A 17,190-nucleotide genomic window follows, 5' to 3' on the forward strand; every position below is an offset into this window, starting at 1 on the left:
ACAGCATCTCTTCTCCCACGCTGAGCATCTCTGTGACTGTAGCTTGTTTTTAAAAATTGAGATATAATTCACACGCCATAAAATCCATCCTTTTAAAGTATGTAGTTCATTGGGGTTTAGTCTAGTCACAGTATTGTGCAACTATCATCAGTATCTAATTCCTGAATGTGTCCGTCACCCCCCCAAACCCCAAGCCCATTAGCAGTCACCCCCATTCCCTCAACCACTGGCAACCATTAATCTACTTTTTGCCTCTATGGATTTTCCTATTCTGAGCACATATTTCAGACAGTGGAATCATACGATATGTGGCCTTTTGTGTCTGGCTTATTTCACTTTACATAGTGTTTTCCAGAGTCATCTACACCGTAGCCCCATATCAGTACCTTATTCCTTTTTATGACAGAATAGTATTCCAGTGTACGGGTACACCACTTTTATTCATTTATTCATCAGCTGACGGACATTTGGTTTGTTCCCGCTTTGTGGCTGTCATTATATAGCCTGTTCTGATCCCGTTTCATCTGCTCCAGATCAGCAGGACCTCTCTGACAATCCAGGAAGGTACAAGGTGAGGCAAGTGATGGGCTAGCAATCTGTCTTTGGCCATCAGAATCAGGAAGTAGATACAACTTGAAAAAAGCTGGAGGTTGAATATATGTGCAGGCAGATTGCCTGGAAGAGCTGTGAGAAATGGAGGAGGAAAAAATGAGGAATTTCTTTAAGGAACCCAGGCCTGCCTGTGGAGCAGATGGGGCTGGCACAGTTACTTCGGCACATGTGCGTTTCCCTGGACTCTGGGGTTCGTGGCGACAGTGGGTCACGTCTTGTTTACTTTGCACCCCTCCCTTAGTGTCTAGCATGATGCCTGGCAGTCACTTTGTGCTGAACTGAGTTGGGCTCAGAATGAATAACCTTGGTGCTTGGAGTGGTATTTCTGCTGAAGGACAGGCTGGCTCCCTGCCACTTAAAGAACAGAGAGTTCTTTCGTGCAAACCGTTCACAATTCTATTTAAAAGATTCCCAATCAGGGCAGCCTTTTGTTTATGTTCAAGTTCAACGTTAGGCACCTTGCTGGTCCCACTGGAGACTGCTTTTGGAGCTGTGTGTTCGGTGTATGGCTTGGCAGGAAAGGGGTCCTGGGTGGGAGGGGCTGACTTGGGACCCCTAGCTGGAAACCTGTGTTTCCTGAGGTAGCAGTTGGGAGACCTGGACTGTGCTTGGTGAGTCAGCCCGTGAGATATTCATGTCTCACGGACTGCACGCTGCTAGTAGGCACAGCTGTGCAACAAATGATTGCCAGCTGTGGAGAGTGCTTTGAAAAAGACAAGGAAACGAATGGGAGAAAGTTAACTCCTACTACTGTCTTGGTGGTAGCCAGATTTGGAAAATGGCATTCATGGGCGGCTGGTGACCAGTCGTTGGCTCTGTCCAACACCCCAGGGGCAATGTGGATACCGGGGAACGCATAATTCTTGTTGGTAAGAAACTTCAAGAGCTCCAAGGAGCAGCCTGACCCTGAAGGTGGGATTCCAGTGCCCCCCGTGGCTCATGCACCCCGTGCTTTGTTTCAGGTGCGCTTAATGATCACGGACGCCGCCCGACACAAGCTGCTCGTGTTGACGGGGCAGTGCTTTGAAAATACCGGAGAGCTCATTCTCCAGTCCGGCTCTTTCTCCTTCCAGAACTTCATAGAGATTTTCACCGATCAAGAGGTAGGCTCCTGTCTGGGAGTATCCAAGCTTTACAGTTGCTCGGTTATTGTTGTAGCCTTAGGCTGATCTTTGAAAGTGCTCGTGGGAGATAGAAGGAGGAGGGGAGGGGGGTGTTGCACTCCTTTGAAATAGGCGAAACCGCGTGGTGCAGTGTCCTGCAGTCCTGTGGCTCATCACCCGAGGAATTTAGAGCACTCATCTATAATTAATTGGAACCATTCTGAATGTGCCCGAGATACAGATGGAGGGGGGTAGGAACAGTCAGCATTTTACAGATGGCAGAGATGATGGAGAAACTTGGAATGACAGAGTCCAGACGAAAACCCAGGTTTCCTGTTTGCTGAATGAATACTCCAAAGATCTCTTGGATTTTGGGTGGGATTTAACTGCCCTGATCTCTCTCAGTGCATGTACTTACTTATCCTGGTCAAATAATTTCTGATTTCTCTTACTTTTAATGCCCGGCCCCAGTGTTTGAACTTGGGCTGCTTGAATAGCCCAAGAAAGGGAGGCATGTAGGAAAATGGGGTGTGTCTATGGGACATGTCCATGCCCCAAGAGAAGGATGGTTAAAGTAGCCGGACTGAAGCCTGATCATTAATATTTCTAACGAATATATCTTATTCAAGGATGATACACGTGAAGTGTTGAAAATTATAGGATACTAGTGGTATTTGGTAAAAATCAGATCAAACATTTGAATTTGGTTATTTCTGCTTGAGAATTTATCTGGCCAGGAAACCTCTCTTTGCAAAATAACGCGCCTGTGTCTCCTAGTTAGAGCGACAATTCAGGGCTGTCACCATAGCAGCTTGGGGCTGCCCGTAGCTGACAGCAGATTTCTCCTACATGGAGAGGTTGAGGGACGTGCTGACGGGAAGAGTTGCCACATCTATTTAGAACCATCTTCCTGAGAACTTCCTGAGATGGCGGCGTCTTAGTCTCTTGGATGTTGGGAAGGGCCATCTGTCTTTCTGCATTTAATCTTCCTTGGCCCCGAGAGTCACAGAGAGGCCTCTGTGTACTTTCCATCATTGGCAAGAGCTGTAAATAAACTGCCCGGCTTCATTAGGTTCACCTGGAGGCTTTTTGTAGCAAGACTGGTCGGATGACATCACTGTTTCTCCACTCACTGGGGAGGAATAAAAAGGAACATTTTTCTCCAGCTTTCAGAAGTTGTGATGTCATCTGGGTCCCGAGGCAGATAGCCGAGGCTCCCCCCCACAGTGAGAAAGGGCCCAGGGCTCCCTCACAACCTTGTTTGATTGCATTGAGATTCCCAAGCCAGAGCTTTAATTCTCACTCTCCCTGCTGCCGAGATGGGTGTGTGATCACTGTAATGTCAGAATCTTACGCAAGATTGTGTCCCCAGGTCTATTTATGTTTCTGTGCGAGGGCTTTCTCTAGTTGTGGCAAGCGGGGGCCACTCTTCATCACGGTGCGCGGGCCTCTCAACTGTCGCGGCCTCTCGTTGCGGAGCACAGGCTCCAGACGCACAGGCTCAGTAGTTGTGGCTCACGGGCCTAGCTGCTCGGCGGCATGTGGGATCTTCCCTAGACCAGGGCTCGAACCCGTGTCCCCTGCATTAGCAGGCAGATTCTCAACCACTGCGCCACCAGGGAAGCCCCATATCAGTGCATTTTGAGCTTCAGCTTTTGTGAGTCATTGGAGGTCAACGACAAAACCAGAGCCTACAGATAGAACAGTCATCTGGCTAACCCATCCCTCCCTGAAATCTGAGGATGGTGAAATCACCATCTCCTGGGGACATTTTTCATTCTCTCTGTTAGAAAGTTTTTCCTCATTTGTCTCATCGTATCTTCATGGAAGGAATGTGATCCCTTTTCCACCTGACAGTGTCTTAACACCCTTCACCAGTGCTGCCAATTTTTTTCCCCTCCAGATTAATCATTTTCACTTCTACTCAGTATTCTCCATGAAACAAGATATTAAAAGTTCCTTACATTCTCTGGTCACTGTCCATTGGCAGGAAACTGGGGTAGGGTGGGGATGGGGGAAACTCAGGAGCTCAGTCTTGGCCATGTTTCAGTGCCTTGGCGTTATCGGACAATTAGATACAGGAGTCCAGAGCTAGGGGAACTAAGAGTGGGCTGGAGACGTTAATGTGGAAGCCATCAGCACATCAGAAAATAGATGAAGTAATCTAGAGGGAGAACTGTGTTAGAAGAGAAGGGGGCCCAGGTCTAGCATTTAGAGGTTAAGGCCAAGGAGAAGGAGCGAGCAATTTCAGTTTGTTTTTGGTCCAGCTTCTCTAAAATGCTACGACTCACACTGGACACCATACTCCAGGGGTCACTGACCAGGTTAGAATTGTGAGAGTCAGTGACTTCTACAGTTTTCAATACAATTTTCTATTCAATAAATCTAAAACTAACTTTTGACCATCACCATCCACAATTAAACGTCAGTGAAGAAGGGGATGCAGGCTCTGAGGAGCTCTGTAATTAACATAGTTTTGGGGGGGGTTCCTTTTAAGAAAAAGAAAACAAAATTATTAACACACAATTAAGTATCGGACTTTGGGAGGGGACTAGGCCACTGAGGAGCCTTGAAATTTAAGCTTCTTTAGCTTTATGATAAATGCACTGGCCTGTCAACTAAACTCCCTGAGTCTTTTCCATGGATATTGTTGATAAGCCCCATCTCCCGATCCTGCTTTCCCAGCTGGCTTACTGGACTTTACATTTATCCCTCTAGAATACCTCTGTTAGAGCTGACTTGGTCATCGTCATCCCAATGTCAAGAGCTTTCCTAAATATCTTAATTCTGCCACCCCACGATGCCTAGGCCTCCTGTTTTCATGCTGTCCACAGATTTGATAAGCATGCCTTCACCATTTTTTCATTCAAGTCAATACCAACTGGACATAAATGAGCCCATCGTAGACCTCACTCCAGGTTGACATGGAGCAGCACAATTTATATGGCTGGCTACACGTCACCCAACTCTACCGTCACACTGTGCAGAGATCCAGCTAAACATCTTGCTAAAACCCACAGATGATACACTGTCTGCTATATTTCCTCATTAGCCAAGCAAGTAATCTAACCACAAAAGGAAATGTAGTTAGTAAGTAGGCTGTGGTTTAGAAATTGCAATCTTATTTCATTAATATTATCTGCTGTAAAGTCATTTATTTCCTATATCTTCCTTCCTCTTCCAGTATGCCTGCATTTAATTAGAAAAGGTAATTAACAAAAAAGACTATCTTTGCCCCAAACAATATTCCTTCTGGTCATGTCACCCACCCGTCTTTGTAAGAAGCAAGGGGAGGGTAGCAGTCAGTGTGCTTGAGAAGTATTAGTGGGCTCTGGTCACTTCCCAAGTGTCCCCTTCAGGAGGACAGCACGTATTGAACTGGCCAAGTTCAGTGAGGTTCAACAAACATCGACTGAGCCTGATGATGTACTGGGGAAACAAAGATAACAGAGATAGAGAAGACATGTTTCCGCCTATTCAGGAGCTTTTAGTATAACGGGCTCTACTAGCTAGCATTTATCATGGTGATGATTTGCAAACCCTCTTAGAGGAAGCCTCAGGTTCCAAGTCTAGGACCTACTCACAGGTCTCCTTGTGATCGCTCACGTTGGCTGCTCCTCGTTGCTCTTACCTCTCCCTTGGTTGAGCGGGCACTTGTGAGACCTGGTCTTTGCCCTTGAGGCCCTCTCTCTCCAGTGTACGTGCTGGCACAGGTCTGGAAGCCGGTTCTGGGGGGACATCGGGGCTTTGTTTCTGCTGTGCTGCTCCAAGGCCGTAGTACTTGTTCTTCCTCCCCCTCCCGGACCCTTTCCATCTGTCTCTTTCATGACGGGTTCTCTCCAGCCTGAGACTGTGTTCTGGTCTCATGCACAGTACGTTGTTGCTTCTCCAAAGGAACCGGATTTTCCCTCTGTGAAAAAAAACCCGTCTGGCAGTGCTGACTTTCTTTTCTGCTTTCTCTTGTACGTCATAGTTTTCCATTCACCAGCCTCTTTGCTGTTTTTCAAGGCCCTTGACTTCCTCAGAATTCTGCACAGCTTTGTTTCCTTTGGGGGGTCATTTCCTTCGTTTCATAGAAACTCTCTGGGTAGAGGTGAAAAGATGGAAAGTAAGGAGGTATTCCTCAAGTCCTTTTACCTTCTCCTCGATCTTGATGATTACCTACTTCACATAAAAAGAGCTAGTGACTGAACACCCCCTGCACGCAGCTGGATCACACCTTTGCCTGCCACACCCCAGGGTAGAATTTCAAAAATTAAAATGAACTAAACTGAATTTTTTACATTTCACTATTAAAGACTCAGCAGTTTGAGTTATCCTGGATTTCTCCTCAAAATTGTGTTATAAAACATGAATAGTTTGCATGTGCTCTGTGTGAAAATTAGGATTGAGACAATTGTAACTGTTCTATAGTGATGGTGATGTGGGTCTATGCTAATTATTGGACAAGAAGCCATAGTTGGTGCTGATGTTTGCTTTGGTCAGCAAATAATTTGAGCAAAGACTGCCCCATGGATGGCTACCATTTGCTGTTTATCAGTTTTCTTGGTTTCCGAAATAGTTGATTCTTATCCCTTTTATAGAAGATCGTCAAGTCAGAGGAAAACAGCAAAGTCAAAGAAAGACTTGTTGTTTTGCTGTTTTGTGACCCTTCACATAAAATGTAGGACAAATAGGCTAACAAAACAAAAATGGCTATTTTACTGCAATCTAACATTGGAAAATTCAGATTTTGTAACTCTTCTAAACATTCATACTAATAGCCTCAGAATGCTGGTATCCAGGAGGTTTTATGAGACAGAGAAAACCACTCCAATACTAGAAGGGAAGAGTTTTGACCCACTGGCTCAGGGATGCCTGGGCCAAATGAAATCTTTGCTTTGCCCTCATCATTTACCATTAAGGACACGGAGCTCTTTTCACTGGAAACCCTGAGCTGATTTATGAGCTTTGCCGTTAACTGAAGGAAGGCGACTGGAGTTTATGGCATGATTCTCCCTCACTACCTTCTAGGCACAGGGCCATAATATGCAGTGAGAAAGAAAACAGCATTTATATATTAAGTCACAGTCTCTGTTTTGGTCCCAGTTAACTCTTCTGCATTCCCATCCTGCTGTACTAAACAATGTGTTGAAAATTTTTCAGCCAGATTTGATTTTAGCCACTCATGCCCAGCTTGCCCTGAAAAGAACAGGAGTCGTGATAGAGTAGAATATCTCACCTTGGATTCAAACAAGAGCAAATGGGGGACAAATTTTGGCTACTTGCTCACATAATTATCCAACTGCTCTGACCATCTTGGTTTCAGAGTGTCTGTATTTGCAGAGAATCTGCTGGATGAACCACTCACGCTTTACATAGTGTGAACTGATGCCAGAACCAGTAATTTTTTGTAGTAATGTGCAGTCTATAACTAACTTCCTGTCTCCAAGATGCAAAAAAAAAAAAAACCCACCAAACTTTTTTCTTCTCTACCTACCCAATTCTAAAACTGGACACCATGTGCACTATATCAAAATTCATTTAATCTGTCATCAGTCCTTTTTGCCCAGCCTAGTGGAATAAAAGAAAACGTTTTATATCAGTGGTGAAATGACTCACCGAGCCATCCCCTGTGATAGTTTGTTACTTTTTAAAGGGCATTTTTGCATGGCAGGTACCCAGGGGTTGTATCCAGAGTATTTCATAACCACACAGGCACTGATCATCCAGATGGCCACTAGTCTTAGAAGTGGAGCGGAGCTCTGAAGATCCCCTGCTGGGCAAGAACAGATGGTGGCGAGGTCTGAGGGGGAGGTGCTTGGGGCCGGGGGAGCAGAGCAGGGAACTGAGGGAGAAGGGAATGGTAGGAGTGGTCAGGACAGAGGCCGTTCACTTACCAGGAGATATTTACCAGCCAACATCTGACATTTGCCCTGTGTACATCCAGTGATCCTGTAATACCTAGTAATAGATGGAGAGGATGGATCAGTGATGACAGTCACTTAAACGTCTTCTTTCTTTGTTTCTTATGATATTTTTAAATCCCAGATTGGGGAGTTACTGAGTACCACCCATCCTGCCAACAAAGCCAGCTTAACCCTTTTCTGTCCCGAGGAAGGGGACTGGAAAAACTCCAATCTTGACAGACATAATCTCCAAGACTTCATCAATATTAAACTCAACTCCGCTTCTATATTGCCAGAGATGGAAGGACTTTCCGAGTTTACCGAGTATCTCTCAGAATCCGTGGAAGTCCCATCTCCCTTTGATATCCTAGAACCTCCCACATCAGGTGGATTTCTGAAGCTCTCCAAGCCCTGCTGTTACATTTTTCCAGGAGGGAGGGGCGATTCTGCATTGTTTGCAGTGAATGGATTCAATATGCTCATCAACGGAGGATCAGAAAGAAAATCCTGCTTCTGGAAGCTCATCCGACACTTGGACCGAGTGGACTCCATCCTGCTCACCCACATTGGGGATGACAATTTGCCTGGAATAAACAGTGTGCTCCAGCGGAAAATCGCAGAGCTCGAGGAAGAACAGTCCCAGGGCTCCACCACAAATAGTGACTGGATGAAAAACCTCATCTCCCCCGACTTAGGGGTTGTATTTCTCAATGTACCTGAAAACCTGAAAAACCCAGAGCCAAACATCAAGATGAAGAGAAGCATAGAAGAAGCTTGCTTCACTCTCCAGTACCTAAACAAATTGTCCATGAAGCCAGAACCTCTGTTCAGGAGTGTAGGCAATGCCATTGATCCTGTCATTCTTTTCCAGAAAATGGGAGTTGGTAAACTAGAGATGTATGTGCTTAACCCAGTCAAGAGCAGCAAGGAAATGCAGTATTTTATGCAGCAGTGGACTGGCACCAACAAAGACAAGGCTGAACTAATCCTGCCTAACGGTCAGGAAATAGATATCCCAATTTCCTACTTAACTTCAGTCTCATCTTTGATCGTGTGGCATCCGGCAAACCCTGCAGAGAAAATCATCCGAGTCTTATTTCCTGGCAACAGCACCCAGTACAATATCCTGGAAGGACTGGAAAAGCTCAAACATTTGGACTTCCTGAAACAGCCGCTGGCCACCCAGAAGGATCTAACTGGCCAGGTGGCCACCCCTGCTGTGAAACAAGTAAAACTGAAGCAGAGGGCCGACAGCCGGGAGAGCCTGAAGCCAGCTGCAAAGCCACTCCCCAGCAAATCTGGGCGAAAGGAGTCAAAAGAAGAAACCCCTGAAGTCACAAAAGCTAATCACGTGGAAAAGGCACCCAAAGTTGAAAGCAAAGACAAGGTAATGGTGAAAAAAGACAAACCAGTAAAAACAGAAACCAAGCCTCCAGTGACAGAAAAGGAGGTGCCCAGCAAAGAAGAGCTGCCTCCGGCCAAAGCCGAGGGGCCTGAAAAGCAAGGCACAGACGTCAAACCCAAAGTCACCAAGGAGAAGACTGTGAAAAAGGAAACAAAGGCAAAACCCGAAGAAAAGAAAGAGGAGAAGGAAAAGGAAAAGCCAAAGAAAGAAGTGGCTAAAAAGGAGGACAAAACACCTGTCAAGAAGGAGGAAAAACCAAAAAAGGAAGAGGTGAAAAAGGAAGTCAAAAAAGAAGTCAAGAAAGAAGAGAAAAAAGAAGTCAAAAAAGAGGTTAAGAAAGAAACCCCACTGAAGGAAGCCAAGAAGGAAGTTAAGAAGGAGGAAAAGAAGGAAATTAAAAAGGAGGAAAAGGAACCCAAAAAAGAAATTAAGAAACTTCCTAAAGACACAAAGAAATCACCTACTCCCATATCTGAAGCAAAAAAACCGGCTGCATTAAAACCAAAAGTACCCAAGAAGGAAGAGACTGTCAAGAAAGATTCTGTTGCTGCTGGGCAGCTGAAGGAGAAGGGGAAAATTAAAGTCGTTAAGAAGGAAGGCAAGGCCGCAGAGGCTGTGGCTGTGGCCGCGGTCGCCGGCACCACGGCCACTGCAGCGGCTGTGGCGGCAGCGGCTGCAATAGCGACCACGGGCCCCGCCAAAGAACTCGAAGCCGAGAGGTCCCTTATGTCATCCCCCGAGGATCTGACCAAGGACTTTGAAGAGCTGAAGGCCGAAGAGGTCGACGTAGCAAAAGACATCCAGCCTCAGCTGGAGCTGATCGCAGATGAAGAGAAACTGAAGGAAGGCGAGCCCGTCGAGGCCTATGTCATCCAGAAAGAGACAGAAGTCACCAGAGGTCCCGCCGAGTCCCCCGATGAGGGAATCACCACCACTGAAGGGGAGGGCGAGTGCGAGCAAACCCCCGAGGAGCCGGAGCCCGTCGAGAAGCAGGGGGTGGAGGACACTGAAAAGTTTGAAGACGAAGGAGCGGCTTTTGAGGAGTCCTCCGAGACCGGAGACTACGAAGAGAAGGCGGAAACCGAGGAGGCCGAGGAGCCAGAAGAGGACGGAGAGGAGAGCGTGTGTGTGAGCGCCTCCAAGCAGAGCCTGGCGGCGGAGGAGGAGAGCGTGCAGGCCGAGGCCGACGGGTACGTCAAGGAGAAGAGGGAGTCGGTGGCCAGTGGTGATGACCGAGCAGAAGAAGACAGGGACGAGGCGCTGGAGAAGGGAGAGGCTGAGCGGTCTGAGGAGGAGGGCGACGAGGAGGACAGAGCCGAGGACGCCAGAGAGGAAGACTACGAGCCCGAGAAGGCTGAAGCCGAAGATTACGTGATGGCCGTGGTGGACAAGGCTGCGGAGGCTAGCGGCGCCGAGGACCAGTATGGATTCCTCACCACGTCCACCAAGCTAGCGGGAGCCCAGTCTCCTGTCCAAGAACCTGCATCTTCAATCCACGATGAGACTTTACCCGGAGGCTCGGAGAGTGAGGCCACTGCCTCCGACGAGGAGAACCGGGAAGACCAGCCTGAGGAATTCACCGCCACCTCCGGCTACACCCAGTCGACCATTGAGATATCCAGCGAGCCCACCCCCATGGACGAGATGTCGACTCCTCGAGATGTGATGAGTGACGAGACCAACAACGAAGAGACCGAGTCCCCGTCTCAAGAGTTTGTAAACGTCACCAAATACGAGTCTGCACCGTATCCTCAGGAATACTCCAGACCTGCTGTGACATCACTCAACGGACTTTCTGAAGGGTCAAAAACAGATGCCACGGATGGGAAGGATTACAGTGCTTCGGCCTCCACCATCTCACCACCCTCGTCCATGGAGGAAGACAAATTCAGCAGATCTGCTCTACGTGATGCCTACTGCTCTGAAGAGAAAGACGCGAGAGCCGGTGCCACGCTGGAGTTCAAAGACACCGTCTCGGCAGTTTCCGACGAAAAACTCAGCCCACGCAAGAGCCCGTCCCCGAGTCCATCTCCACCATCACCCACAGAAAAGACCCCGCTGGGTGAACGTAGCGTGAACTTTTCTCTGACCCCCAGTGAGATTAAGGTCTCGGCAGAGGCAGAAGTAGCCCCAGCATCTCTGGAGGTGACCCAAGAAGTAGTGGAAGAACACTGTGCCAGTCCTGAGGATAAGACCCTGGAAGTGGTGTCTCCATCTCAGTCTGTGACCGGCAGTGCTGGCCACACACCGTACTACCAGTCTCCCACTGATGAGAAATCTAGTCACCTTCCCACAGAGGTCACTGAGAAACCAGCGGCAGTCCCAGCGAGCTTTGAGTTCAGTGAGGCCAAAGATGAGAGTGAAAGGGCTTCCATAAGCCCCATGGATGAACCTGTGCCTGACTCGGAGGCTCCTATTGAAAAAGTTTTATCTCCTTTACGGAGCCCTCCCCTAATTGGATCTGAGTCTGCATACGAAAGTTTTCCAAGTGCGGATGACAAGGCTCCCGATAGATGTACCGAAAGCCCCTTTGAAGGAAAGAATGGAAAAGAAGGCTTTCCAGACCAAATAAGTCCAGTTTCTGACATGACTTCCACTGGTCTTTTCCAAGAAAAGCAGGCAGGGGAAAGCACAGACTTTATACCGATAAAGGAAGACTTTGGTCAAGAAAAGAAAACTGATGACGTTGAAGCCATGAGTTCTCAAGCAGGACTGGCTTTAGATGAAAGGAAGTTAGGAGGAGATGTTTCTCCTACACAAATAGATGTCAGTCAGTTTGGGTCTTTTAAAGAAGACACGAAGATGTCCATTTCTGAAGGCACCGTCTCAGACAAGTCGGCGACCCCTGTTGATGAGGGTGTGGCCGAAGACACATACTCTCACATGGAGGGTGTGGCCTCGGTCTCCACAGCTTCTGTGGCTACAAGCTCATTCCCAGAGCCAACAACAGATGACGTGTCTCCCTCGCTGCATGCTGAGGTTGGTTCCCCACATTCCACTGAAGTAGACGACTCCCTTTCAGTGTCTGTCGTGCAAACGCCTACCACTTTCCAGGAAACAGAAATGTCTCCATCTAAAGAAGAATGCCCAAGACCGATGTCAATTTCTCCACCAGACTTCTCCCCTAGAACAGCCAAGTCTAGGACACCAGTTCAAGATCACAGATCCGAACAATCCTCGATGTCTATTGAATTTGGCCAGGAATCCCCCGAGCACTCCCTTGCTATGGACTTTAGTCGTCAGTCTCCAGATCAGCCTACAGTGGGAGCCAGTGTGCTTCACATCACTGAAAATGGGCCAACTGAGGTGGACTATAGTCCTTCTGACATGCAGGACTCTAGTTTATCACACAAGATCCCACCAACAGAGGAGCCGTCCTACACCCAAGATAATGACCTTTCTGAGCTCATCTCAGTCTCTCAGGTGGAGGCCTCCCCATCCACCTCGTCCGCACATACCCCTTCTCAGATCGCTTCTCCTCTCCAAGAAGATACTCTATCCGATGTTGTTCCTCCCGGAGATATATCCTTATACGCCTCGCTCGCCACTGAAAAAGCGCAAAGTCTGGAAGGCGAGAAGCTCTCACCAAAATCTGATATCTCTCCACTCACCCCGAGAGAGTCCTCTCCTCTGTATTCCCCTAGTTTTTCAGACTCTACCTCTGCAGTCAAAGAGAGCACAGCAGCTTGCCGCACTGCCTCTCCCCCGCCAGTGGGCGCAGCATCTGCAGAGCCGTATGGCTTCCGTGCCTCCATGTTATTTGATACGATGCCACACCATCTAGCCTTGAAGGGAGATTTGACCACATCCAGCCTGGAGAAGGACAGTGGAGGGAAGACACCTGGAGACTTCAGCTATGCCTATCAGAAGCCTGAGAAGACAACCAGGTCCCCAGATGAAGAAGGTTACGACTATGAGGCTTACGAGAAGACTACCCGGACCCCAGATGTGAGCGGCTATTACTACGAGAAAACAGAGGGCACCGCCAAATCCCCATGTGACAGAGGCTACTCCTATGAGACCACTGAGAAAACCACCAAGACTCCCGAAGATGGTGGCTATGCCTATGAAATTACTGAAAAGCCCACACGGAGCCCCGAAGAGCCTGGGTACGCATACGAGATAAGCGAGAAGACAATAAGGACCCCTGAAGTGAGTGCTTACAGCTACGAAAAGACTGAGCGGTCTCAAAGGCTCCTGGATGACATCAGCAATGGCTATGATGACTCTGAAGAGGGTGGCCACACACTTGGGGATTCCAGCTACTCTTACGAGACCACTGAGAAAACTGCCAGTTTCCCTGAGTCTGAAAGTTACTCCTATGAGACATCGACGACAACTACACGAACCCCTGTTACCTCCGCATACTGTTATGAGACCCCCGATAAAAGCGCTAGAACCCCCCAGGCATCCACATATGCCTACGAGACTTCAGACCCCTGCTACACTGCTGAAAAGAAGTCCCCCTCCGAGGCTCGCCAGGATGTTGACTTATGCCTTGTGTCCTCCTGTGAATACAAGCATCCCAAGACGGAGCTTTCACCCTCCTTCATTAATCCCAATCCTCTCGAGTGGTTTGCCAGTGAAGAGCCGACGGAAGAATCGGAGAAGCCCCTCACCCAATCAGGCGGAGCCCCACCACCTCCTGGAGGAAAGCCCCAGGGCCGACAATGTGATGAAACCCCTCCCACCTCAGTCAGCGAGTCAGCCCCATCCCAGACCGACTCTGATGTCCCCCCGGAGACAGAAGAGTGCCCCTCCATCACAGCTGATGCGAACATCGACTCGGAAGATGAATCAGAAACCATCCCCACAGACAAAACCGTCACGTACAAACACATGGATCCACCTCCGGCCCCCATGCAGGACCGCAGCCCTTCTCCACGCCACCCTGATGTATCCATGATGGACCCGGAGGCCTTGGCCATCGAGCAGAACCTGGGCAAAGCTCTGAAGAAGGACCTGAAGGAGAAGACCAAAACCAAAAAGCCAGGTACAAAGACCAAGTCATCCTCACCTGTCAAGAAGGGTGATGGGAAGTCCAAGCCCTCTGCAGCTTCACCCAAGCCAGGGGCCTTGAAGGAATCCTCAGATAAGGTGTCCCGAGTGGCTTCTCCTAAGAAGAAGGAATCTGTGGAAAAAGCAACAAAAACCACCACCACTCCTGAGGTCAAAGCTGCACGTGAAGAGAAAGACAAGGAGACCAAGAATGCCGCGAACGCCTCCACATCCAAATCGGTAAAGACGGCGACTGCAGGTAGGTGGAAGGTGCTGGCATCCTGGTACAGGACACGACAATTCTACTTTTCACTGCAGCCTCTGCATTTCCGTTTGACTTTGTACTGGGGAGGTGAGAGAACACAGCTTGGTGCTCTCCCTTCCCCTCACTGTTTTCTTCTGCCAGAAGGTATAGATCTCAGCCCAGTGTAGCCTGTAGGCCTGGGGGTAGCTCAGCTTATGGCCCAGGGCAGCTCTTGATTTCCCAGATGCGACCCCTGGGTTTGCTCCCTTTTGCAACACAGCAACCGCAGCCTTGTTCTGAGTCTTCAGAACCAAGGATGTGTGTTTCATGCTCCTCGGGAAGATTCTGTTGGCATTGGCTTCGGCCACGCCGGCGCCAGAATCAAGCTGAGGTGACACAGGCCAGGAGCTCTCAAAGGCCTAGGGAAAACCAGAGTTCCAAGCCAAGCCTGGAATAAGCAGCAAAGGTCCAAGATTTAGGTTCCATTTTTAAAAAAATAAAAACATTTAAAATAAAGTTATAACATTTTAAAAATTAAAAGTTATACAGGTTTTAAATAGAAAAAAATTACCAGGCTGGAGATGCATCCCCATTAAAGGCAATGCTTTGTTTGATCAACCAGCGAATTCCGTTGACCACTGGGTACCCAGTACAAATAGAGAGAAAAGCATCCAAGGCTCTGCTTATTCCATTCTGACCACACAGCCTCACTAACAGAGACTCAGCATTCTATTTCAGATTGAAATTCCACTTGGCAAGAGCAGATATCCCGGACTTCAGATTCTTAGACTTATCAAGGTCTCAGCAATGACCTGGGTTTTTGACAGAAGAGGTCTCTGATGGCCCAGCTTCATTTTGTTGCTTCAAACCAATTACAGGGATTTGAATTCATATATTTTATTTGCTTTACACAGTTATTCAGGGATTTTAGATCACAGTTCACAAAGTAACACAAATTGACTCCAACGTGTAAAGCAAACGGTAATTTAAGCAACACTTCCTTGATTTATTATGGAAAATCTGAGAGATGAACCTTTGGGACTCAAATTCAGTACATTTTAGGAAGTATTAGTTACAGGTACAAATTTTTACTTTTAAGCAACATGGAGCATCAATTTCAAGATTCAGGTCTTAGCAGGTTTCCTCTTTTTACTTGCACGTAGAAAACAAACTGAATTTGTTCATGCTTAGACTTAATAGGAAACCACCAGATAATTAACTCCTTGATCTAAAGGACTTGATAACTTGACCTGCACTTAGGAGAAAACATGGAAATCCATCCAAACAGATAAAATCCAACTGAAATCTGCTACTAAACTTGCTGAATATACACTCTAGCCCGCACAATTGATTTCTTTTTTAAACATTGTTTTTTTTTTTTTTTTTTTTTGTGAGGCAAAGTGAGTTAATTTGAACTTACTTTGAAGATGCTTCCCCAGTAGATTTTAAAAAAGATAAAACTGCACCATTAATTAATTTTAAAACAAACCTGGGTCGACTTCTGGCAGTTCCCTCGGTTTGGGCTGCTGTGAGCAATGTTCAGGGGTGTTGATGGGAGTGATTTAGTGTGCAAGGGGAAACCGCAGACATTGTTAAATATTAGAAGAAATATAACTCACAAACTTCTGTTACAAGTCAGAATTCTCTGGGAGACTTATACATGGATATGTTGAGGGCTTTTAGCTTAGGTTCATTATAAAGGCTGGCTAATCTATTCATAAAATGAGTCGGTTTATCCAAATACCAGTTTGGCTGATTCTCACCACTTCCCTACCCCCCTGAAAATAAAACTAGACCACTGATGGAATTCACTGCTGGTTTCGACTCTGGGAGGACGGCCTCTATAACATCCCATGGAGAAAGGCAAGAGGATTAAACATATAGGATCCAGCTAGTACTTTAAATGGTTTTACAGCAGTGGTCTCAGACCAGATACACAGTAGCATCAGCTGGGGTGCTTTTGAAAAATGGTGGTACCCAGGCCCTACCCCAGCCCAATTAAATCAGACTCTGGGGCATGGGGCCTGGTATTAAGCATGCTAAGTGATTCTAATCATGTGGCCAGGGAAAGAATCACTGCCTTAGAATGCTAGTTGTATTAATGTTTCAAAAAGTTTAAACCTTCTAATTAGAACAAATCAGAAAGCCAGCTCACCAAACAAGGTGCCCAGAAACTTTGGGGTTAGTCTGAATCTTTACTTTGCCCGGGCTTTCTGATTTAGACTGGGAATTTTGGATGCCACATGCCCCTGACCTCAGTCTGGTATGTCCTGATTGGCTAGAGAAAGCCTAGTCTTTCTGACCCTTCCTCTTGCCAAAGTTTGGTATCCGATCTTGTCTAAGGAGAGACATCTCACATTTCAGAGTACTGTCCTAAGGAGAGAATACAGTGTTTCATCAATTTATGAATGAGGTTGAGGTGCTGAGGGTCTTGGAAATCATATGATGTTAATTAAGATATGACCACTGGCTAGGTTGAATGTGAGGGTATAATATTCAGCTGCGGGCAAAAGTGCTTTCAAATGAGATCTTAACTGGATTACAAAGATTGCTTAACTGTGTTTTACCAAATGCAGATATTTCCTTTGTCCTTTAAAAATCTGTTTCATAGACCACTTTTCAAATTAAAAGGCACATTAGTAGCTCTTTCAGGAGGAGTGTTATTACCTAGTTCCATCTTTGAGGAAGGCCTGAACTCTTCTTCCTAATGGGTTGTCCACAACGGGAAACATTCCATTCTTCATTTCTCCTGTTGAGATGGTAAACAACCAGGTGATATTCTCTCAAACTGCCAGTGTTAAATGCCCTCTATGAGAGAGGGGAATGCCCAGTACCCCCTCCCCATGTCCTAGAGGACCTTCTTGGGAAGGAGTAGGGAAGGTGTACTGGACAGATGGGTCTCTTCGCATTCCTGTGACCCCGGTTTTCTCTTTATTTTTG

At 47.2% G+C, this 17,190-nt stretch overlaps 1 protein-coding gene across 3 annotated transcripts in view; it reads left to right on the plus strand.

The window, feature by feature from the left end:
• Nucleotides 1–17,190, plus strand: part of MAP1B (microtubule associated protein 1B) — a 234,430-nt gene that overhangs the window by 211,372 nt on the left and 5,868 nt on the right. For all 3 annotated transcript variants that reach the window (XM_067031113.1, XM_059061754.2, XM_067031114.1), the window contains 2 exons: nucleotides 1,575–1,715; nucleotides 7,746–14,265. In XM_067031113.1, coding sequence (XP_066887214.1) covers nucleotides 1,575–1,715; nucleotides 7,746–14,265 — 6,661 coding nt within the window. The remainder of the gene's footprint in view (nucleotides 1–1,574; nucleotides 1,716–7,745; nucleotides 14,266–17,190) is intronic.

The sequence above is a fragment of the Kogia breviceps genome, chromosome 4 (genome assembly GCF_026419965.1).
Source record: "Kogia breviceps isolate mKogBre1 chromosome 4, mKogBre1 haplotype 1, whole genome shotgun sequence".
NCBI classification, from domain to species: domain Eukaryota; kingdom Metazoa; phylum Chordata; class Mammalia; order Artiodactyla; family Physeteridae; genus Kogia; species Kogia breviceps.